The sequence below is a fragment of the Podarcis cretensis genome (assembly GCF_951804945.1).
Source record: "Podarcis cretensis genome assembly, chromosome: 4".
Classification (NCBI taxonomy): domain Eukaryota; kingdom Metazoa; phylum Chordata; class Lepidosauria; order Squamata; family Lacertidae; genus Podarcis; species Podarcis cretensis.
The window spans coordinates 25,522,562-25,546,866 of record NC_137173.1 but is presented as its reverse complement, the minus strand read 5'-3'; the positions used below and the strand labels follow the sequence as shown (position 1 = coordinate 25,546,866).

The 24,305-nt window shown below is 42.7% G+C and overlaps 1 protein-coding gene across 7 annotated transcripts in view; it reads left to right on the top strand.

Annotated features, from left to right (window-relative positions):
• Positions 1-24,305, top strand: part of SPATA13 (spermatogenesis associated 13) — a 99,182-nt gene that overhangs the window by 53,715 nt on the left and 21,162 nt on the right. For 3 of the 7 annotated variants that reach the window (XM_079973359.1, XM_079973360.1, XM_079973361.1), the window contains exons 2-4: positions 2,436-4,238; positions 16,987-17,340; positions 22,236-22,380. In XM_079973359.1, coding sequence (XP_079829485.1) covers positions 2,436-4,238; positions 16,987-17,340; positions 22,236-22,380 — 2,302 coding nt within the window. The remainder of the gene's footprint in view (positions 1-2,435; positions 4,239-16,986; positions 17,341-22,235; positions 22,381-24,305) is intronic. The other 4 variants (XM_079973365.1, XM_079973364.1, XM_079973362.1 and 1 more) reach the window with 3 other exon arrangements.

Below are 24,305 nucleotides of genomic sequence, written 5' to 3'. Positions count from 1 at the left end.
TCCTTTCGGTGCAGTTGGCCTTTTATTGATCTTCGCAGCAGCTACCCGTCTAAACACACCGTAGGTGGTGGTAGTTGTGTTTTTGCGCCCCTTTGGCGCCCCATCCTGTGCGCTTAGGCTAGCCGGGCACCCCAACCCTGCCAGTACTAGTCAGGTCCCTGCCCTCATTGCCCAGCTTGCTACTCAGATCTTTCCTCTCCCTCTCCCCTCCCTCCCTCTCTCCCTCTGTTCCGGTTGCTGCCATAGTGATGCTTGGGAGCAGATTAGCCTCCTATACCAGGGGTGGGGGTGGGGAGGCGACTAGGAGGCGTGTTTATGTGGGAGGTTTCTGCCGCTGCTCCACATTCATTTCTCCGTCCTCTTCTCCCCTCCGGTGTAAGGGGGTGGGGAGAGGCTACCTTAGAGGATCAGAGGTGATCCAGCTCCTCCTCTCGATCCTGGCTATGATCTGCTGTCCGGCGTGCAGGCGGAAAAGTTTAGTCCAGTCCTTCTTGCCAGGTAACCGCAGCTGCCGGAGGGAGGGACGGCGAGCGCATGGCTTTCCCCGGCTTCCTTAGTGCACATCTGCCTGTTGGGGGTTCTCTTTTTTCTTCCTTTCCTCGGATTAGAAAGAAAAGCAGAGCCTAGCAGGTGCCCCATTGGAACTGGAAGTCTGAAACTTCGGAAAGCTAAGAGGGAGAGGGGAAAAGACTAGGCGGACTCCTTATCTTTTGCAGGCCAGTGAGGGAAGCGATTCCTTGAAAGCATTTTTTAAAATCATCCTCTTCTGTGGCAATTGTTATGTGCATTTGTTTTTCTCTGCATTTTCATCCCATAGTGTTTGTTTAAAAAGAAGTGTGTACAATTAAACAGGTACTGATTTGTATTATAATGCAGCATCTTAAGGGCTAACTTACTCACTTCCTGTCTGTACTGTTCTTTTTATATATATATATTGGGGGCAATATGACTTTGCAGCACAACTTTAGACATGTTTATTCAGAAGTCAGCCCCACTGTTTTCAATGGAGCTTACTCCCTAGGGTGTCTAGGATTGCACATTTAAAAACAATTGTCATGTTTTTCTGTGAGAGTCCTTGACTTAATCCAGCCCCCCAATTTCCTTCCCCCCATTTTTACTTTTAAATATAAGAACTAAAAGGATGCTGAGATGGGAGTCCTTGTTCTGAACTCCCTCTAAAGTTATTTGAAAAATTGTTCTAACCCCATTTAAAGCAGCTCTTTGTAAATATTTATGTTCAAGCATGTGAATTACCCTTTATGCAGTATGATCAGTTAAGCTGTGAATATGGGAATAGGGTAACAGGGGAGGATGGAATTGCAAGAGTTGTTAAAACATCTCCTGGGAGCCCACACTTAAACTCCCACTACTCCTACTGTGACACAAGTTTTAAATAAAAGAAAATAAAACTCCTACATAAGGAAAAGATGGACTTAACAAGGCTGGGATAAGTTTGAGGAGGAGGGTTCTAGGAATTTCCAGGTTACTTTATGAAGCGTGTACTAGATAATGCTTATGCAATGTATTTTTCTTCTAAGGGAGAAATTAAAACTAGACTGAAAAACTTATTGGGTGTTTTGAATTTCCAGTAATCCACACAGAAGCTTAATTTGTTACTTGTGTATGTGGGCTGAGGCATGTTTCATATTTTTCAGTCCCTTTAATATTTATTAAGCTCTGAATTCTGAACGTGTTAGTTAAATTTATTTTATTATTTTTATTTTAAGATTCTTTATCTCATCCTTTCAACAAGTCCCAGTGGTCAGAGTCCCAAACATCTTTTTGGCAGGCACAGTTCCCTTCAGCAGGTGCTTTTGGAGACATACCGCAAAGAGTGCTGTGGGGCAAAGACAGGAATCCTGAGAAATAGGTCTCCTAGGAAAAACTGACTACAGAATTAGGCCCCATTGATACAGCAGCGTGAAGGAAATCCAGTGGGAGCTTGAGCTGGATCCTGATCCATGAAAAAATTCCATTGATGGACCCTCTTTTAGGCCTTTGGATTCTTTCTAATATCAGTATCCCAAGCCTGCAGAGCAAATGCCCCCCTTATAATACAGTGGACGCTCGGGTTGAGAACGTGATCCGTGCGGGATGCACGTTTGCAACCCACGTCTGCGCATGCGCGGGTTGCGTTTTGGCGCTTCTACGCAAAGCGCGATTTAGCGCTTCTGCGCATGCACGACCGACGAAACCCGGAAATAACCCGTTCTGGTACTTCCAGATTTCGGTGGTCTGCAACCCGAAAAAACGCTGTAACCCGAGGTATGACTGTAGATGTAATTAATAACTCAAATAATGTTTGTGTCCTCAAAAAGTATTTCTCAATTCCACGAGAGAGCCTTGTTTAAGAAATCCTTGCATTTTACACAAAAGAATCCTTTTTTCTATGGAGAAAAAACATGCTAAATGCTGGCTTTGTTTTCTTGGTGCAGGCAGTGCAGACTACTGGAGAACTAAATCCACACCACAGATGTGAAAACAACAACCCCAAAAGATGCACCACTGAAGAAAAGCTTTGGTTTGGTGAGAATGAAGGAGACAAGGTTTTGGATGTGAGATATAACCCCATATATCCTGATGCTTACGCAGAAAATATGACAACGTATCAGAATGGCTGTGGAAACGGCACCTCTGTTACCTGTATGGTGATGGATACTAAGGAATCGAAGCACTGCAATACCTCTTTAGGTCAGAGTGGTGACACAAGTCACAGCTATGAAAATGAAGGCCAGGATGATAAAGTCAGCCCTTCCAAACTCATGCACTTTTTCTCCACTCCTCGGAAAAGATCTGGCTCCAATGTGGAAAGGCCTCGTTCTCTGATAGTCATGGGGAACCCCTCAACATGGAATGCCCTGTCTTCCATTAGGAAAATAGGATCTTTCAAGAAGTTAAAATCCTCCGTTCTCCAAGGAATGCCAGCCAAGGAAGACTCTGACACCTTAAATGATAGCGTGTTGGAGAATAACATCAGAAAGCGTGTCCCAAACAATACGTTGGTGAGAGTTCAAACAAACAGGTATTCTTATTCAGGGCCACTACATGACTCGCAAAGCACAACAGACAATGCTTTTGTTTCTGATCATTCTGACGGTGAGGAAGGCGATGATTCCTTCCTGAGGAACACTCGCAGGTCACGCAGCATCAGGCGTGCCTATGGGATTGGCCGTATAAATTTATTAGACACTGATAAAATCCAGGGCCATCAGGACGCTACCAGGACGGTATCCCCTGTTATACAGGAGGCCCAGATTTGCGAAATAGTAGTGAAAGATTCTGAAAGCAGCAAAGTCATCTACCGGAGGAGCAAAAGCACAGATAACCTGAACTTCCTGAAAAAGAGCTCATTCAAAAGGAAGTCGACCTCAAACCTCACCGACCTCAAAGTAGTGAACGAAAAGCAGACTCCACAGAGAACAACAAGTATTTCTTCAGCGGACTCTGACAAAGCCAGCAGGAACTCGGAGCGCCAGTCGAAACGCTGGAAGAGCCCAATCAGGGCGAAGGATTTCGACAGAGTTTTGAAACTTGTCAGCAACGTTGCTGACGTTGCGTTGAAGAAAGACAGTCCCAAGAACGAGATCCCATCCTCTAATGAGCCGAACCAGAGGACTAGATCAAACAGTCGGCTGCATGATGATTACTCACGTCGGGTTTCCAGCAACACTGAGAAAGACAGGCGGAGGTGTGCACCTCCCAGGAGCAGCCCAGACTCTACCGTTTCCACATCGAGTGTCCAGAGTTCTGAGGATGACAATGTTGCGGCTAATACATTAACCCTCAAAGGCAGCGGTCTCAGGATGTCGTCCTGTGATCTTCCAGATTCAGTGTCTTCGCCGCCTCCACTTCAGGACATTGGGACAATCGCGAACGAAGTGTTTTACGAAGACTCTGATGAGCCAAGAAGTTCTCGCCAGTTTACATGCAGCAGCACTGAGCATCCTGCCACCCCTGCCAGACCTGTCATCCCCAAGCCTCAGAGCTCTTGTGCCGAAAACCTCAAGTGCAATATGGATTTCCGTTGTCCTGACAGGAACAGCACCTTGTCACTCAGCTCCGTGGAAAGCGAGGGAAGAGGGGATGGGCCTTCTGCCAAGCTAGGGAAGAGCCCTGTTTGCTTCCAGGATTCGGTGCAAGCTGTGTTCTTTGACGACACAAATGAAGACAGTGGCATCAGCAGCCACTCTCAGCTGAGTCTCAATTTAGCTGTGAGTGTTGATGAAAAGAAGGAGGAGGTAAGGAGGAAAGAAAGCCCCGTGCCTGTAAGGAAGGAGTGATACTCCACTTCTGGGGTTAACTAAGTATTGACTACTACTCATGTAATGTCAGGTGGCTTAGATAACTTGTGTGTATGTTTTAACCACTCTTGCAGTTATATTCTCTGCATATTTACTCAGAAGTAAGTAAGTGTGCAAAGAAGTGTGTATACAATTCCATTTTGAAGGTGAAACTGGAGTAGTTTGCCCTCCTGTGCACATTAATAAAGAAAGCCATGGAAGGGAGATGGCTTGTGTACATTTTTGAGGGCAGCACTGTTGCAATTTGCAACCTCACCACCTTGTGACAGGATCAAGACCAAGCAGGATCCAGCTAGGTGAGTCCCATGGCTGGAGCCCTGTCAAACGACACTTAGTCTAAGCCACATGGGTAGTGGCCATGGTGCTAAACAGTTAAGGGACTTTGAAGTCACTCCCAAGCATGCTAAAATTATACAGAAGGCTTCACAATGACAGGAGCTGCATACACAGATCTTAACAGGTTGTTGCAATTCTGCCATGTTTGAACGGTGGTATGTGTTGGTACATTATTTAAAGGCGCAGTTAGGGGCATATTTCAAAAAGAATCCATTCTTTACTGAGCTCTGTTTATGAATTGGCAGCTGTGGGTGACATATGATTCCAATAATTAAGAGTGACCTCATGGTTAACTTTCTTAATCATTTCAGATGTATTCCTTATCTGTATTTCTTGTCTCAATAGCCCTGTTCTGTATAGTGCTTGAATGTTGTAACAGTCATTATTATAGTTGTTAAGATATGCACATAACATGCAGGTGTCTATTATTATTTTTTAAAGATATTTATTAGGATTTCCAATTTAATACAAAAAGCCAACAGAAAACAAAAAATGCACAAAAAATAACAAAAATACACAATTAAAATATATATATATAATTCCCATTACTTATTTCCATTACCTTGATTCCCGGACCTCCTCTCACCTCCCCCTTTTGTATTCCAGTTCAAATTCTTAACTCAGCAAATCCTTATTGTATTAATATAACTTATTTTAACTTATTGCTCAACCTTTGCATTACAGCTGGTAACCACTTAATTTCTGTCCAACATCATTCTAACATTCATTAATTTTACAATATTTCTGCAAGTAGTCTTTAAATTTCCTGCAGGTGTCTAGTCCTGTTGGTTTGGAGAGAATAACTTAAAAGAAAGTTCAAAACTTTTGGTGGGTCAGTCAGAACTTCGATCCAGAAAGGATTTAAGTGTCCTGCAATGGAACCTTGTTCCGTTTATCTTGTCCACCAATCCCTATCTCTCTTTTCATATGCCCATTGGCCTTTGACACTGTATACCAAGAGTGGCTAACCTGTGGCCATCCAGATGTTGGAATCGAACTCCCATCACCCCACCCAGCATGGCCAATAGGGATGATGGAAGTTGTAGCCCAACAACATCTGGAGGGCCAAAGGTATTCTTCCCCCAACACTCACCCTGTTATATACCATTCCTGGAATATTTAAAAGCATTTAAAAGAAGTACCGTATTTTTCGCCCCATAGGACGCACTTTTTCCCCTCCAAAAATGAAGGGGAAATCTGGGTGCGTCCTATGGGGCGAATGCAGGCTTTCGCTGAAGCTTGGAGAGCGAGAGAGGTCGGTGCGCACCGACCCCTCTCCCTCTCCAGGCTTCAGGAAGACATCCGCAGCCTAGGCAGCCCTGCAGGAGGTCCGGCAGGGATGTCTAGGCTGCGGATAGCAGCCTGCTTCCCGGAGCATCGGGCGCCCTGAAAGCAGAGCGCCCGGCGCTTCGGGAACACATCCGCAGCCTAGGCAGCCCTGTGGGAGTTCTCCGCAGGGCTCCCCACACTGCGGATAGCAGCCTGCCACCCGGCGGGCGGGGCGCCCTGAAGCAGAGCGCCCGGCGCTTCGGGAACACATCCTCAGCCTAGGCAGCCCTGTGGGAGTTCCCCGCAGGGCTCCCCACGCTGCGGATAGCAGCCTGCCGCCTGAGGCAGACATCGGCCAGCCCCACAAGCTCGGGGGACAGCAGGGAGGCCAGCGCCGTTCCTCGACCTGGTTCGGTTTCCCCGACTTGCTTTTGGGGGGGAAATAAAGGAAATTTTTTTTTTCTTTATTTCCCCCCAAAAAACTAGGTGTGTCCTATGGGACGGAGCGTCCTATGGGACGAAAAATACGGTAAATCTTGGGAGCAGAACTATGTTAAGTAAATACATCAGCATGTTAAATTCCCAGCGCATCCCAACAGCACAAATATACCTGTAATTGTGTGAGATATTGAGGCACAGAAGTGCTATATCTTTAGCAAAAGCTGGGGACAGAATTTGTGGAGCAGCAGGGAAGGAACCACTTTCTGCTGCACTCAGGCTCCATGCTTTTTCTTATTTTGCTTCCTGTTTTTTAACTTGCAACGTATACCGGCAGTTACATCATTGCAGTATTGCAAGGAGGTTAATTAGGTAAAACTCCTATATCTCTTTCTGGTATAAATATAAAGCAGCTGTTGGTGTTCTGAAGGTCTATGTCAAACCTGCCCAGTGCATCTATGATACATACTTCATACAGTTTAGGCTAAAACTTGCTATGAGTGAATGGAACTGTGTAAAAATAATGCAGAAATGTTGTGGCTTAGCAAGACTGACCTACTTGCTAAAAGTAGCAGTTAGTAAAACCAAAAAGTGTGTGTGTGTGTGTGTGTGTGTGTGTGTTTTCACTTTCTCAGGCTCCTTCTATTAGCTTAATTTGTTATGTTGTAGTTTTGCATAACTTCATTAATTCTACAAATCACATTCCTTCCCCCAACCATTTTGTAGAATCTGAAAGAAGGTATTCAACTCAGCTTTACTCAGAGATGACCCACTGAAATTAATGAACATAACTAAATTAGGTCCATTAATTTCAATGTGTCTGCTGTGAGTAAAACTTAAGTCTAATACCACCCAATGTTTTCCATCCCTTAGACTTCCTGTATTTTGTAATACTTAGCGTAACTGGTTAGATACTTTTATTCTTTTGGAACAACATGTATCTAAAATGTTATATTGCAGATGTGCGAAGGGAAGAGCCACCTCTAGCACAATAGCTGAATCACATGGTGGCGGGCAAAGAGGAATAAAAACAGTCCATATTTCACCTCTTGCAAACTGCTACACTGTGTGGAAGGATGAAAGAATGTCAGGGCTTCAGAATAGTTCTAGGTGTTAAGTAATAAAGCTTCAAAATGCACTGCAAATCCTACACAGATTCTGTCACTGGAATAAACGGTAGAGATCTGCATAAGAACATTTATGTGAAGAGAGCCAGTGTGGTGTGGAGCAAGTCCCCACTCAGCCATGAAGCCCAGAAGGCGATCTTGAGTTAAGTCACTGCCTCTTAGCCTAACCTACCCCACAGGGTTGTTGTAAAGATAAATAAGGAGAGAACTATGTACAGTGGTACCTTGGGTTATAGACGCTTCAGGTTACAGGCGCTTCAGGTTACAGACTCCACTAAATCAGAAATAGTACCTCGGGTTAAGAACTTTCCTTCAGGATGAGAGCAGAAATCGCACAGTGGTGGCAGCGGGAGGCCCCATTAGCTAAAGTGGTACCTCAGGTTCAGAACAGTTTCAGGTTAAGAACGGACGTCCAGAACAAATTAAGTTCTTAACCCGAGGTACCACTGTACATACGTCACCTTGAGCTCCTTGAGGAAACAAGGGAAATAAATGTGATGATAAAATGAATAAATAAAAACTAAGTATGTAAATATAGTTCCTTGGGCACAGGGGAGGCCCATGCATTAGGCGAGGTGAAGCCATTTGCTTCAGGTTGTGGATCTGACCCCTTCCTCCCAGCTTCATGGGTGCAATGGTGGCAGCAGGGAAGGAGACCTGGGGAGGAGGTTGTCATGAGGGCAGCGGCAGGGCGTTTTGCTTGGGCATAGGGCAGTGGTAGAATCATAGAATTATAGTGTTGGAAGATGCCCCAAGGGTCATCTAGTCCAACCCTCTGCCATGCAGGAATCTCAGTTTGCATCCAGTAGGTCCAAATTTCAGTCCCTGGCATCTACAGCCAAGAAGGATAGCAAGTAGCAGGGTCAGGAGTGGGTTCTGTACAAGACTTGGCTAGCAAATAGACAGAAATGCACTTAGTGGTTCAACACATTGTAATACGGCTTCATGTTTCCCCCCAAAAAATGCTTTTCTGTGACCCAGAACCTGCTCTGTACCAAATATTTGGGTTGTAAGTCCTTGCGTCTTTAGTGATATTGTTACTTAATTGGCTGGAAGAGAGTTTGCATGTTCTGCCTTCCTGAGAGCTAGTAACGTTGGAATGAAAGCTTGTAAGTTGTGCTCCTGATTCTGAAGCAAAGTACCAAAAGAAGACCTATGTTGACGCAGGAAAACACAGAAGACTTAAGTTGCAGCCTTTTGAGGCTGTTGGATTATTATGCAGTTCTCATACTTGGTGAATGTGTGAAGTCTTGCTTTGAAACAAATAGGAAAACCAAGATAAATGAAAACAACACTGCACATTTTCTTCCATATTGTACCAGGGTCCTTTGAAACAGTCTGTTTGTGTTCTCAATCTGCCATCTAGTGGTGAGATACTTTAAAGCAGAACTTGCCATGCATATTTGACAGGTTTGATTTTCAGTTTGGAGTTTTATCAGCCATCCAGAAAACGCCCTTAGATATGTGCAACATCATTCTTTGCTTTTGTAATTTGAGACTCCAGTGCGGAATTTTGAAACTCCCCATAACTTGATATGAAGCATCTGGAGTAGCTGTTCAGGTTTTATTTTTTTAACTATCTAAAATCCTACTGGATGGGTTGGATTTATGTAGCTCTCAGAATTACAGTCAAAGATTGGAGAGAGAATTTTAGTTCCTTCCCTCCTTTTGCTGCTTCCCCACTGGCGAAATCTAGGTGGAAGAGTCATTGAGAGCCTTATCCTCCACAAATGTGTCTGCTTCCATCTGAAAGCTGTCCAAGTTTGTGGCTATTGCTACATTGTCTGGAAGCAAATTCCATCATTTGATTGTGGGCCGTGTGAAGAAGTACTTCATTTTGTTTGTCCTGAACCCCCACCCCCCACCATACAGCTTCACTGGATGACTCTGGGGTCTGGTATTTAGGGGGCAGAATTCATGGTTATCAGTTCAGAGAGTGACAATCCAACTTCATTCTGTTCTCCTTTCATGGGTTGCAGGGTTGCAGCTCATAACATCAGCAGCAAAAAAATCCAGGTACTATTGTGATATGGTAGCAAGAATATAACCTTATTCATGGCCACCATGCTTCTGTTTGTTTATCATCCCACAATTGGGCGTTTACGTCTACAAAAAGAGAAGTAAAAATTTACACAGGAAACATTTACCTTTCTAGAATGTACTTTGTAAATGAATGTGTAACTGGCTAGGACTTTGTCCTAAAAGGTACAATATACATAGTTAAAATAAAATAAATAATAGGATAGGTCTTGAATCTTTCTATTTCATTTTGAGAATTTGAAATACAGTGGTACCTCGGGTTAAGTATTTAATTTGTTCTGGAGGTCCGTACTTAACCTGAAACTGTTCTTAGCCTGAAACACCACTTTAGCTAATGGGGCCTTCTGCTGCTGCCGCACCGCCAGAGCACGATTTCTGTTCTCATCCTGAAGCAAAGTTCTTAACCCGAGGTATTATTTCTGGATTAGCGGCGCCGGTAACCTGAAGCATATGTAACCTGAGGTACCACTGTAGTGTATTGGCTTATTTGGGTTTATTATTTCGGTTTCTGAACCACTAGAAAACCCAACAGTTATGTTGTCCAGAAAGTTGCCCCTATGTTACCAGGAGATAGAAAATCTCTGCCCCCTGCCCCAGTTGTCATGCTTATGAACTTATGAAACATGACGTATTTCTATATCTGCTATACTATTCCTGTTCCCGTTACTATTCTGTTACATGATGTGGACAATTGTACCTTTTTTTAGACCAATCATACGTTTTGAACAATACGTAGTTGGCATACCTATGTGAGCACTTACCGTAATACTACTGTAACCAACAGTCTAAAAACTAAAAACCATATCCATATAGAAATAAATTCCCTGATTTCAAAAAGGGGAATCATATCCCGCAGTACCTGTTCTCAAGATTGCAACCTTAGATTATGTTGGCTGGGAAACAGCTTTGAATATTTTAGTAAAGGGGGAAAGATTTCAACAGCTATCATCAAATAATTTGCCTGCTACCCAAAAAGCATTTTTTAAAGGCATAATAAGCAACTGTTCTCATAGCAACAACTTGAGATTGGGAGGCAAGGCCACTGCTGCAATTTAGGTTATGAATCATTCTATCCATTCTTTGTTCTCATCAAACTGAAATGAAACATTAAAGGCATTAATGTAATAACGAAGTTCCAGTCTCAGGAGATTAGAGAAGTATCCAAAGCAAAAGAGGGTGGGAAACCTTCTTTGGGCCATTAATGATAGCATTGTTCTTTTCTCGCAAACTGCCTTAGCCAGCTTGGATGTTAAGAACTTTGCATTCCTTGGCACAGCCATCAACCAAGAAACGCCAACGAAATGGGCATGGGAACTGGAATGAGCGCAAGTTGAAAAGGGAAGTGGTCAGTGACAAGCTAACTTGAGCAGGAGAACCCAGAGAAGTAGGCAATAAAGGGATGATCTGGGAAGCCATAAGAAGAGCAGAGCCCTGAAGCTGGAAAAGACCAAAGGCCCATCTAGTCCAGCACTCTGTTCCCACAGTGGCCAACCAGATGCCTGTGGGAAGCTGAGCACAACCCCACTCTTCCCCAGTTGCAACTGGTATTCCAAAGCATAAAAGTCCTGTTTTGGAAGAGCCTAAAGAGGCCATGTGCAGGTAATTTGGACCTAGCCTGGGACTTAGCCTTGTCTAAGAATGCAGAATATGTTGACACTTTGCTGTGCCATGAAAAACGCTGGTGGATGTGATCCTGGCTTTAAAAAGAAAATCACCTAAAGGACTCTGATGACCACCTAGCCGCAGTCAGATGGAGAAGATGCCAGTTACGTCCTGGTGTATAACCACGAAACACTTTTAATTCAGCTTAATACCAGCAGCAAGAATTTAGCATTTGTAGTTTGGAGGCAGAAGTTGGAGCCGAGAGGATTTGGCCACAAAAACTTGTCAAGGTAATGGCTACAAGATGTCAGTTGGACAATTTTCCCTAATAAGATGAGTTAAGATTTAAGGGTTCTGGTGGGGTTGTACTGCTGAAGATAAGGATGTGTCTGTAAGGCTTACCATAGAAATAATATCTTTGATGTGATGTATGCCAGGGCAGGCTATACCTGCAAAACATTGTTCTTTTCTTTACCAGCTACAGGCACAGAATTAGCAATGGTATTCTGTTTCATCATAGCAGGTGGTGTGTATCTGGAATTAAGCAAGTGTTCATTGATTTGTTCTTCCTAGTTACTTAGGCAAGCAGAATTTGGGCAGTTATATAAAGTCTCAAGCAGGTGGAGCAGGCTGTAGACTCAACAGGGAGAGTGCGGTTTTTTTTTTTTGCTACCTGATTCCCATCTCTTTCTATATGTATATTAGCTCTACAGCAGGTGGACAATGGATTGGGGAGATGCATGAATAATTTTGTTCTTTCACTTCAGGTGTGAAAATATCCTGAGCTTGGCACTGGGAAGGTGGGTGGGAGCCAGTTTGCTTTGATCATAGGCTGTGGTTCTATAAAGTTATTTTCAGGTTATGCATAATTGCATATACATTTAATCTTAATTTCTTTATATAAAAAAAAAACCTTTCCAAATATCCTACCTCTTGCTGTTCTTTTTCTCTACTTTTAGACCCTTTCAGCAGGTATTTCCTTTTAAAATGAAGCCCTGTGTAAGTTGCTGATTCTTCTTGCACAATGGAGGAAGTATATTCGAAAGGTTAGGCAATCTAGCATTGAGGAACATGTTTCATTTTCCAATTTGCTTTTGTACACACATGAATGGTACACATTAGAACTCTGCATGTACACTGAGTATTCCTTTCTCTCTCTCTTGCGGGTAGGAATTCAAAGGAAAGTGGTATTTTAAGTTTTCTTGCGCAATTTTTGGCGATGGACTTAAGTGACTTCTGAGAGGTTAGAAAGCCAGCTGTGGGCCGACTGCATCCTGTCACCTCACAGCTATTACCTTTCAGTTCTTTGGGACTTTAAAACTTTAAACTCTTTGCAGGATCTTTGGGTCACACATGTCTGCCTGTAACTCCCTTGTTCAGCACTTGGGACTGGTTGACTCAACACATGTTTACTGCTGAATGCCTGCAGCATCTGTCAATGGCATTGCCACTGACAGAACTCTCTCAGACCATGCAAAAGGTCCATTTTTAAATCCCTGGTATCTCCACATAAAAGCATCTCAGGTTGGCAATACCCTGCCTAAGAACCTTAGAATGCTGTTGCCAGGTGGAGTATACTAGCAGCCACTGATAGCTTTATTCTCCATGACAGCCTTTCTCAACCTTGGGTCCCCAAGTTGTTGTCGCACTACAAGCCATCATTCCTAGCTAGCAGAGGCTACCCCATGGTCAGGGGTGATGGGAGCTGTAGTCCAACAACACATGAGGACCCAAGGTTGAGAGAGGCTTCTCCAAGGGATGGAGAACCTGTGGCCTCCAGATGTGTTGGGCTCCCAACTCCCTTTAGCTGTCAACCCAGGGTGGGGCAGCTGTGAAAGGCAAATCCCATGCTAGGGATTGTTGGGAAAGGAATTGAAAATAAAACTAACAATAATCAAAATACCAACATCTATGGTGCGACTGCATTTGGAATGCTGTGTGTTGTTCTGGTTGGCTCACTTCATAAAGTTATTGTAGAGTCGGGGAAAGGTTCAGAATATGATAACCCAAATGATCGAGGGGATGGAGCAACTCCCCAGTGAGGAAAGGGTGCACCATTTGGAGCTTTTTATTCTAGGGAAAAGGCAAATGAGGGGTGACATGATAGCAATTTATAAAATTATGAATGACATGGAGAAAATGGATGGGGGGGGGGATTGAATGAAGAAACTGCCTGCCGGAGGAAGTGCTTTTGTGAGGGTCCCCTTGAAAGGGGATGTGGAGAAACCTAAAGTGGATTTTTCTGCACAATGGGCACGTTCTCTGATTCTACAGTTTGGCTGGCAAAGAAGGTTGAGTGGGTCTTTAATCTCTTATAAAGAGAGATGGTAGAATTCAGGTCTGTGTGAGAGTCATGCTGTATGCCCTGTAAGCCTGCTTCTTTAGCTGTAAATTTGGGAGGAAAGGTGGATAAGCTTTCAGTAGTGACTGAAATGCACTTTGCACATGCTCTCAGACAATTCCTCTCCTATATTGTAGGACTTTGGTGCTGAATATATCTTATAGGCCTTTTGTCAGTGGAGCCTTAGCACAGAGTCCTAGCCAATGTACACTTTCTCCTTTTGAAAAAAAAATACATGTGTGCATATGTATCTTGTGATTCCCAGAGAGTGGCAGTCAGAGGCATACCACCTCCAACAGTGGAAGTAGGGCACAACCATTGTGGCTGGCAGCTGTTGAGAGTGGCTTGCCCGGAACCACCTAGTGAGTTCATGGCAGAGGAAAAATTCAGATGGGGGTTCCCTTATTTCTTAACTCAGTCTTGTAGCCACTAAGTTTAGTGCAGGGATATGGAACCCTTGTCCTGTCTAGATTTGGGCTACAGTTTCTATCAGCGCCAGCCAGCATGGCCAATGGGAGTTGTAGTCCAACAATGTCTGGAAGGCACAGGATTCCATGTCCCGGGCACTAAGCAATATACAAATGTTTCTAAGTAAAATACAGAAATCAAAGAAAGTTGGACTTCTGCGCAGCCAACTCAGAACAGGCTGTTCTCTACTTCTGTGATATGGGCAGAGTGGGCAGGTCATAATCTCTTCTGATTGTTCACCAGGTTTTATTGCTTAAGACAGGGCAATAATAAATAGCACACAAAAAGAGGACATGTGACGTGTCCTTTCCCTGGTTTTAAGGTACAAGGTCATGGAAATGAACACTTTGCCTGGCTAAGCTACGCTGTGAGTTGTGCTTGTCTTTCCAGCTCATTTGTGAAATTAAATGGGAACGACAGAAGAATGACTTTAGTCAACTCTTTGATGTCCCAATGTATGTGCGGGGCTCTTATGTCTCTGTCCAATGACAAAGTAAGTTGATGGTTTCGTATATGATTTTCCTGCCTGGGTATATAATTGTAAGGGCAAGCCCTTAAGTGGTGTGAAGCAATGTGCAACTCTGTTTAAATTCAGTAGGGTTACTTTGATTTTAGACAGCAATATGGATTTATACGACAAAAATATTGAGTCTTAGTGACTTCTTTATGAAATGAAATAAAGATGGTACAAGAATGTCTCCAGTCAGCTTTTCACTATCTTGAATTTAACACTCCAGAATGAAGGACTTACTTCTGAGTAAACATGCTTGCCTGCAGTTTTGTGCACACTTACCTGAGAGTAAACCCTATTGAACATAGTGGGGCTTGCTTCTGTGTAAACATGCATAGGCTTAGGCAGCATATAGCACATGTTTACTCAGAAGTAAGTCCCACTGTATTCAGTAGTGCTTACTCTTTTGCAAGTGTGCTTATGATTGCAGCCTTGGTAGTTGTGATTTTTAAAAACACACCTTTAGTTGCTATATGTGAAGCTACTCACTGTCACTGTTTACTGTATTGTTTAGTACAGAGTGTTTCACTTTGTTTCTGATCTTCTAAATATTTATGCCACTCTTTCCCAACCTGGTGCACCCCAGATGTTTTTGGACTATGCCTGTCAGCTTCAGCCAGCATGGCCAGTTGGCAGGGATGATGGAAATTGTAGTTCAAAAAATCTGGAGAGCCTCAGGTTGGGTGAGACTGATTTAGCCCATGAAAATACTGTTGATGGAATATATGGCATAATAAGATACTATGGGGAGGTGCAGGAAGCTCAGGTGACTGACCAAAATTAATTCTTTTCCAATTACGGTCCATGTAGAATCTTAATTTCAAGCTCATTTCAACACAGAATGGAAGCTGTGGTTTATATCTGCTAGTTTACCCATTTTTCCAATCCCAGCATGTTGCAAGTCAAAAATAAGACAAAGTGAATTAAGCCAGAATTTAACAAGTCTTACTGGCATACCAATATCAGGGCTACAAAGTAGGGACAATGTTGTTGATCACAGAGGTTGTAAGATGTTACATCTTAGAGAAATGGATAATTCATAAGCCGATAAAGATTTGATGAAATGGCCAAGTTAAGTATTGTACTTGGGGGGGGGGGGGGCTGGGCCAGCCTGTAGGGTCAGGATGTTGCCTGATGTCTTGTACCTGGATTTTCATTCCATTGCCCAATGTAGTGAAGGTGAGAGCTGTCTTCTCCTGGCTTCCATCCCGCTTCTGCCATATATATAGAACGCTGCAAGCACTGCTGTCTTGCGAGAGGAGCAGCTTCCTATGATACTAAATATTACAGTTTTGTTTTTAATTGTTATACTTTTAGGATAACATGAAAAATATTTACTTTGCAACTAATACCGAGGGTTGCAGTCCAGGGGATCTGGTGTGTCTGGTACAAAAAGAAAAAAGAGCAAGGCTCCTTAGTATAGTAGCCGTCACAGAATAATTTCTGGATGATCAAGGTATTAATGCTCTGGGAAGGAGAAGTAAATTATATGCAAAACTGTGAAAGGAGTGGGAGTCTACTTCTCATTTTCTGTAATGGCACCCTTCAAAGCGGCAAATGTCAGTGTTAAATAGTAATTGCAAAATAATAGTAACTTCAGACACTGGGATGCATCAACACTTTTACTTCTACCAGTTTACTGGTAGATTCCCTTGCATGTATGCACTTCTTTCTTTTGTCACGATATGGACAGTAATGTCTCCGCCTTCATTTACATTGGAATTTTATGTGTATGTTTGACCCACTTTCATTGTGGAAACAAACAATGGGAGCTGTATCTGATCTCTCTTTCTCTGAAGGAAATCACCTTCAGACCATTTAAGATTTAACCTTGTGCTTAGGTTTCATTGCGGGCAGTTTTGCTGCAGTTCTGGACTAGAGGGCAATGTAACAGCCCTTTGCTTTCTGCTCACAGCATCATAGTTGTGAGTTAACTTCCAGCAATGAGAGCATCTGTGGCAACTGCATCGGTTAGGGAGATGCAGGCAGCTACCCTTTCCCAGGAGACCGAACTCTCTGAAGCCACTGTCCAACAGGTGATGCTCCCTTGGCAACAGCTCATGGTTTGTCTAGAGTGGGATAAATGATGAGTTGGGGCATAACACAAAGCCAAACAATGGCTTAGCTCACAGCAGCAAAGCAACAGAGGAGGAGCAGGGCAACTGTGACCTGCCTGGGAGCCCCATATATGTTTATCTGCAACAAACCATGGTTTGGCTTAGTCCTTTGTGCAAACTGGGGGACTACCGAGCTAGGCGGACCAATGGTCTGAGTTGGTATACAGCAAATTCCTATGTTTCTAAGTTATGAACAATTCTTTGTGTAGGGTTTTAACTTTCCAATTATTGTTTATGTGGTTCCATTATATGTATTGGTCTAGCTACTGAATGGCATCCTGGGATGAAGGGCAGCTAATCACTTGAACAAAGAAATAGCTCCAAATGTCTGGAGGGCACCAGATTGGGGGAGGCTGTGTTGTACCATGTGAAGGATATAGATTATTACATCTTTTAAGTGCTTTTGGTTTATTTGACCTGTTCACGTTTAAAAAAGGTTGTTACTGATGATCACTGGAAGAAGGCCCCATATCAGGATGAAGAAAGAACAGACACTCAAAAAGTCACACCCAGAAGATGGGGCTCTGGAAAAAGATCCCGCCCTCGGCCCCTCTCAGATTACGGCCAGTTGGCAATTAGGAGTTTCTCAATACCAGAAGATTCCGTTGCTATGGAGTCTCAGAAAATGGATTGTGTGGATGCTGACACTGAGCCCGGATCGCCTTCCGCTGAGCTGGGAACCTGTATGGTAGCCAGTCAAAGAGCCCGCAAAAGAAGACCCATCTCTGTCATTGGTGGGGCCAATTTCTATGAGAACCAAACAGAAGAAATAACAGACCTCCTTACACAAGTAAGACACAAAATGCACAATCAAAAGATCCTCCTCCTCCTTCCTTGCCTGTAACCTTCAAGTTAGAAATTAGTGGACAACCTCCTTTTCCTTCCTTCTGCTTATCCCAAATCACCATCATTCTTCTAAAAAGCATGACATCAGACTAATTAATGCTTCTCAATGGATGATTGTTCCTTTGTGGTGTACACTAACTTTCCTCCTTTCTGGATGCTGATACTTGAGGCTTAGAAATATTTATATCTCTTGTATATCTAAGTATGACCTATATAATCAACAATACTGGTTGTTGTTGCATATAAATTTCAGTATTAACGTGTATTAATTGTGTTTCTTAGGCCTTTGAAAGTGTTTATTAGCTTAGAAATATTTATTGGCACTAATTCTGGCGTTTGCCCAACAACCGTAGGGAAATGTGCAATAGAGTTATTAAGGGACTCTCTTATAAACCAGAGTGTTAAAGACAGTGCCTTGTATCTAGTACTAGTGACCACAAGGCTTGTGGCACCTTAAAGACTTAATACATTTATTGTGGTATAAACTTTTGTGAACAGAACGATACATAAAAGGATCCTATAACCATGCAGGCATATATCACCCCTGAGTACTAACAACCTACCAATTAATTTATTTTCCTGCTATTCATTCAGAAGAAAAACCAAAGTAACAGACAACACATCAGTAAAATCTAAAAAACAATCCTAAGAATCTGATGTAGCAGACGTCAACATTTACAGACCCAAATCCTCATTTACAGACCCAGATCCACCATGCATGTACCCAGGGACCCATTTCTTCATTTTGTTATGGTATATTTGTAGAGCCCACCTTGGATCATGCCAGGACCCAGTAGTGAGTCATATGCCACAATAAATGTATTGATCTTCAAGATGCCAAATACCTTAAATAACTTCGTTCTTTTTGCTACAGCAAGTTAACATGACTACCTGTCTCTGGAGTTAGTACTAAGTGACATGTTGCAGAAAGGACCAGTAACATATGTGAAATTTGACTCATTGTTGACTTCTGGTCCAGTTGTGTTCATATACCACTGTGGGCTTAGCTCTGTCCTTATTCAGCTTTTCAAACTCTTTATCACTAACCAACACCTAGGATAGCTTGCAGAAATATGCCAAAAGCTTCGTTCATCCCATGGCACAATCAGAAGTGGACAGGAATTCAGTGTGGGCTAGCTTTTTCATGCACAGGCTGAGATGGTTGTGTGAACTGGACCAGAGACATGAATTAGCTCTTAGGTTATTTTCCCCCAGATATGGCTGCAACTATATCTCTGCATACCAGCAAAGAATGTTGCACGCTAATCAAAGTGACATTGACCTAGCTAAATTTGAATACTGTAACATTTTTAGAGGTTGCACAGAAGCACAAGTCCCATATCTGCCTCTGTCTTGGAAAAAAGCAACATCTAAATTTGCCCTTTCTTCATGGAAAATGAATAGTTAGTCCATGACTACCACAGTCTAAATGTGTATTTTGATCCATCTTTTAAAGCTAGAAACTTAATACTTCTCTTAAAAGATGGTCTGTAAATAGTTGGGTTTAACAAAGAGCCTGTTTTGTTGTACTGACTTTGGTTCAAGTTATATAAAATATAATTTGTAAATGAATGAAGTTTGAACAGAATTAACTGAAATTTCATTTTCTAACATTCTAGAAACTTTAAAAAGAATGTACCCTATTTTTATTTTTCAAGTGTTCAGACATACAGACATTTCCATTTCCTTTTAGCACAACGCCTCCTGCTGGGAAGCTCTTTAACAGTGGGAAAAGGAAACATTCATACAAAGATACAGCCTTCTCACTAATTTAAACCACGATAGAGAGTTGTATTGTTTCTTTTGTGAAAATGAATGGGTTTCTAACAGACATCTTATATATGCGTAGAGCTTCAGATGTGCCCTTAGCCTTCAAATATTCTAAAAATAAAAAATTGTCTTGTTCTTCCTTCATGAAAAAAGTTTTGCTTTGGAAGGGCCTTTGCATGGCATCCAGAAATCTTCACTTTGGCATTTATCAATTCTCTTGTGATGGGTCTTTGGCTTCATACTGTACAATAACTCTCATCACCAGATTGTCATGAAAAGATTACCAGAAATGGAGCCTTCTTACTATGGATGTGTCGGGAATGTTGTTTCACTGGTTTTTTTTGTTTTTTTGTTTAATAAGCTTTCCAGCAAGGCGAGATATTTGCTTTCCTCCCTAATCTAGATTTTCTGCAGTGTATTTAAGGGGGAAATTCTTCACGCTTGTGATTTCTCCTCCACATAGGATGCTATCCAGAGGTACTGTTCCTGACAGCATAGTCTATTCTGAGTCTGACTCTGGGCTTATCCACACTTAACTTTCTCTGCTCTTTCCAGGCATGGTCTGTGATTTAAAGCTCTATATCTGAGCACTCGTCCCCTCCATAGCTGTCAAGTGTCCCTTATTTGAAGGGACAGTCCCTTATTCCAGCACCATGTCCCGCTGCTGTCCCTTATTGATGGATGTCCCTTAAATGTCCCTTAAATTATGTCCCTTAAATTTCAAAGGAAGCAGCTCCTCTCCCTCCCTCCCTGCTGGCCAGGGAGGAGGGAGGCTCCAACTGTGTTGCTTGGCTGTGTTGCTCACCCAATAAGAAGTCTAAGAACGACAGGGGGGTGGAGCTTGCATGCCTTGTGTGTGGCTAGTTAATGCAAGCTGAGGGGGGGTTTGAATGCAGGACGCCATTTTGTTGCACGTGCTGCTGCAAACTTTGCAGCGCAAAGCCAGGCTGGGGAGCCATCTTAAGTTGAGGCTGCATAGGCCTTGTGGTGCATGTGATTCAGATTCTATTCAGTTGAACCTCTGGTTACAAAGTTGGTTGGACAGTGTTCTCGAAGCTACCAGCATGAGTTTGACCAGACTGCAGGAGGACAGGAAGACTGGAGTGCCTGGAACAGGTGAGGCTGCAGGTCCCTTATTTTGGCTGCTGGTCCCTTATTTTCAAGGCTGCTGGTCCCTTATTTTCAAATCTGTAAGTTGACAGCTATGGTCCCCTCCCCAGAGCTTTTCCTGCAAAAAAGCCCACTCTTTAAAGCTCAATCGGAGCAAACACCAATCCGTGGTAAACCCGAATTGACATTTGCTACGAATCAGCTTTAAAGAGCAGGTTTTTGCAGGTCAAGGTAAAATAAATCAGAGCGTTAAAGCGTGGACTCTCATGCCTGAACAGAGTGGGGCAAAAGGTAAGTGTGGATAAGCCCTCTTATATAGGTATCACCCATATTTTGTTCTCATTGGATAGCATTCAGCAAGTCTGCCAGTTTACTGGCACTTTTAAAACTTAATCTTCTTGTAAAATTCTACTTTGCTGAAATTCCAGAGACAAATTCAAAGGTACTGGACCCACTTTGAAGGTAGGTATATTCTTCTAATTACTGATGCTAAGAAGAGGGATCAATTCTCAAGGCTTGGATTTTGTTCAGCACAAATATATTAATTACTTAAAGAGTTGAAGTGAAACACTTGCTAATATCCTAAGTATAAACAAATTCACAACAAGCAAGTAAGACCTGCTGAAAACTGGTATATATATATATTTTTAATTGAACTGTTTGGTTAGATAAGAGAATTGAAAGAGATTTATATGAATCACTATATATGATGCGTTTAAACAATAATAATAAAACAGAGCAATCAAAGAATTTCTTGAGGGAGATTTTTGTTAAGATGATATTTTTATTTAAGAGAAATCAGGAGGAAACACACAAGCTCCAGCAGAGTGTCAGAAAACCCAAAGCAAAGCCCTTGTTGACCTTCATTTTATTTGCTTGGGAATTCGGTGCAGGGAAAGCTCTGTTCTATAAGAATCCTTGTTTTGTGCTAGAGGGTCAATTAAGGTTTCCAGAGAGGCAGCATTTAAGTTTTGATAACTAGTATAGCCTTCTGAGAAGGAATATGTGCTTGAAAGGCTGTGAAAATGTGAAGAAGAGAGTAGCAAATAGAGTTTAGTGTGAAAGTTTTTAATGTAAAGTGTGACTGGGAGCAAACACTTTAGAAAGTGCAATCAAGTAAAGGGGAAAGGCAAAGAACAGTATTTATTTTATTATATCATATTATATAATATAAGAAAATAATCAAAGTGCTTACATTAAACACTTAGAGAATCAGTTGCATGGAATGTGTTACTTAAAAGTGCATCTATAAACCTAATCAGTGCTTTTTAATATAGGGAGAAAGAGGGGCCCATAATAAAAACCCAGAGACCTTTTTCCTTTCAACTTTGCTAAACCTCTATAGGCAGCTTGTTCAAGTTTCACCATCACCTGCAGGTGGTCACCAGGGAAAGAGCTTTTTCAGTTGTAATGCCTTAGCTCTGAGTGCTAGTTAACTGAGTCAGCCAGCCATTCTGTCCTCTGTAATATGCCATTGCATTCATTCACACACACACCTGGTTTTTTGTTCTTCCCAACAACTAGTTAGTATTCTATGCCTCCTGAGCATGCTCAGCACACCCCCTTAGGGTTTATTTCCCCTAAAATGGGTTGTTGTTTTTTGCTGGGGGGAGAGAAGGCATTGCTTCTGCAAACCTCGCGGATTCCCCAAAGCCTGCTGAGACAGATTATGATGATGATATTAATTTTATTTTTACCCCACCCATCTGACTGCCCCAGCCACTGCTTTGCGTAAGCAACAACACTCACCTCCAAACATCAGAAATAGATGGAATGATGGACATTTACAATTACATGGAACCCTAATGTTGATTTACTGCAGTAGAGTGCTGAGAACACTTTTCTTTTGCCTATGTAAACTACTTCATTTCTAAACAGTGTTTTCTGCACAGCTTGGTTGGACTTCCAGGTAGATTTCTTTGGTAACAAGCTTTCTTTGTTTTCCTTTTTTTTTTTTAGCCAGTTGCACGCCCTCCGGTACCAGCACATCAGGTTCCTCCTTATAAAGCTGTCTCAGCCAGATTCCGCCCCTTTACCTTTTCTCAAAGTACACCCATCGGTCTGGATAGAGTTGGATGTAAGCGGCAAATGAGAGCATCCAATGGTGAGTTTCACAGGAGGCCAATGGAAAATAAACTTACAAGTTATTCAATGGTTGCTCTAATCAGTGGTGGCACCCAGATTGCTGAACTCTCTCCCAAAGAAGGCCTGCCCGGCCCCATCTACTCTGGCAGATTAGCCTTCCATTTGGATTTATGTTTGCTTTATATCACCTGATTTATGGTTCTTAAAATTTGGGTCATCTGTATCCTGTACGGTTATTCTTTTATTCTTTTTCATAGTTTATGGCATGGGTAGGCAAACTAAGGCCCGAGGGCCAGATCCGGCCCAATCACCTTCTAAATCCAGCCCACAGACAGTCCGGGAATCAGCGTGTTTTTACATGAGTAGAATGTGTCCTTTTATTTTAAATGCATCTCTGGGTTATTTGTGGGGCATAGGAATTTGTTCATTTTTACCCCTTCAAAATATAGTCCAACCACCCCCCCCAGGGTCTGAGGGACAGTGGACCTGTTGAAAAAGTTTTCTGATCCCTGGTTTATGGTGTTGGTTTCGGTGTATTTTGGTTAAAAAATTACAGACATACCTCAGAGATACTTCAGGTTCAGTTCCAGACCACCGCAGTAAAGCAAATATCACAATAAAGCAAGTTTAACTTCTCCCACAGAGTTGTTATGAAGGTTAAAAATGAGAAAACCATTACAGCAGTTGTTACACTGAAATTCTTCATTTCCCCCCATGCAAAACCCTAATATCACCACTGTGAGGCTTATAATGGGGGTTAGCCACTTCCCACAGAAAAAGACCATTGTTGTTTTCACACACAGATTTAAAACCCACCATTGCCCAACAGTGAGGATGAGGTGTGTTATGTCTTGGACGTCAGGTCTTGTTCCTTAAGGACTTGAATAAAGTCATGCTTTTGTTTGGCAACTTGATCTGGAATCTTGTGCATGGCTTAAATCTCACCAATGCAATGAAATTTAAGAGGCCCAGCTGTGTGCAGAATTATGCCTTGGGTTTCAGATGTTTGAATGGGATGGTCCCTTGATGTATCAGTCTGTGAATGAAGCAGGCATATGCTTTTTGTTCTCCAGCTGTGTTTATCAAGCAAGCCAGCCATTTCTTGGGATAAGGATGACTTTTCTAACCTAGTACAGTGGTACCTCAGTTGTCGAATGCAATCTGTTCTGGAAGACTGACTTCCGAAACATTTGACAACTGATGCACAAAGGGAGGCCTGCAAAGTCAATGAAGAAAATTGGGGGGGGGGGACGCAGCAGTAGCTGTTCGACTTCTGACGCATGTTCAAAAAACAGAAGCCTTTACTTCTGAGTTTTTGGCATCCGAAAACTGGAATGTTCAGCTTCCGAGACGCTCAGAAACCGAGGTACCACTGTATTATATTTCACTTGCTTTTGGACCACATCACCCATCCTCCTTGCCTGGTTGGGACCAATGAATATTCAGAGTCTGATGGTATCAGGAGGGCACAGGGTTGGGGATGGCTGCTTTAAAGGGCATTTAGACAAACTCATGGAGGAGAAGTTTCTCAACAGCCATGATAGTTAAGTGAAACATATTTCAGTAGCAGTATCCCTCTGAATACCAGATTCTGGGGACGCAAGCAACTTGAAGTTGAAGTTGAACAGAGGGCTGTTTCCTCTGTTCCCTGCTTCCTAGAGGCATTTAACTGGCTGCTGTTGGGATCAGGATACTGGGTGAATTCTCAGTCTGGTCCAGCAGGGCTCTTTCTATGTGCTCATGTCTGCTGATACAGAAGGACAGATGGTGGTATCTTCATGACTGGGCAGCCGCTTTCAAATGACAGAGAAATGCAGATTCTTATCAGCAAGAAGGGTAGAGACTTTCATTTAATCCCTGGCTTCTTGTTTTCCATTACAGCCAGCGGCTTTCAGGAAGCCACGTGACTTCTGTGGCTGTTTGGTGCTGTTTGTGTGCAGCAGG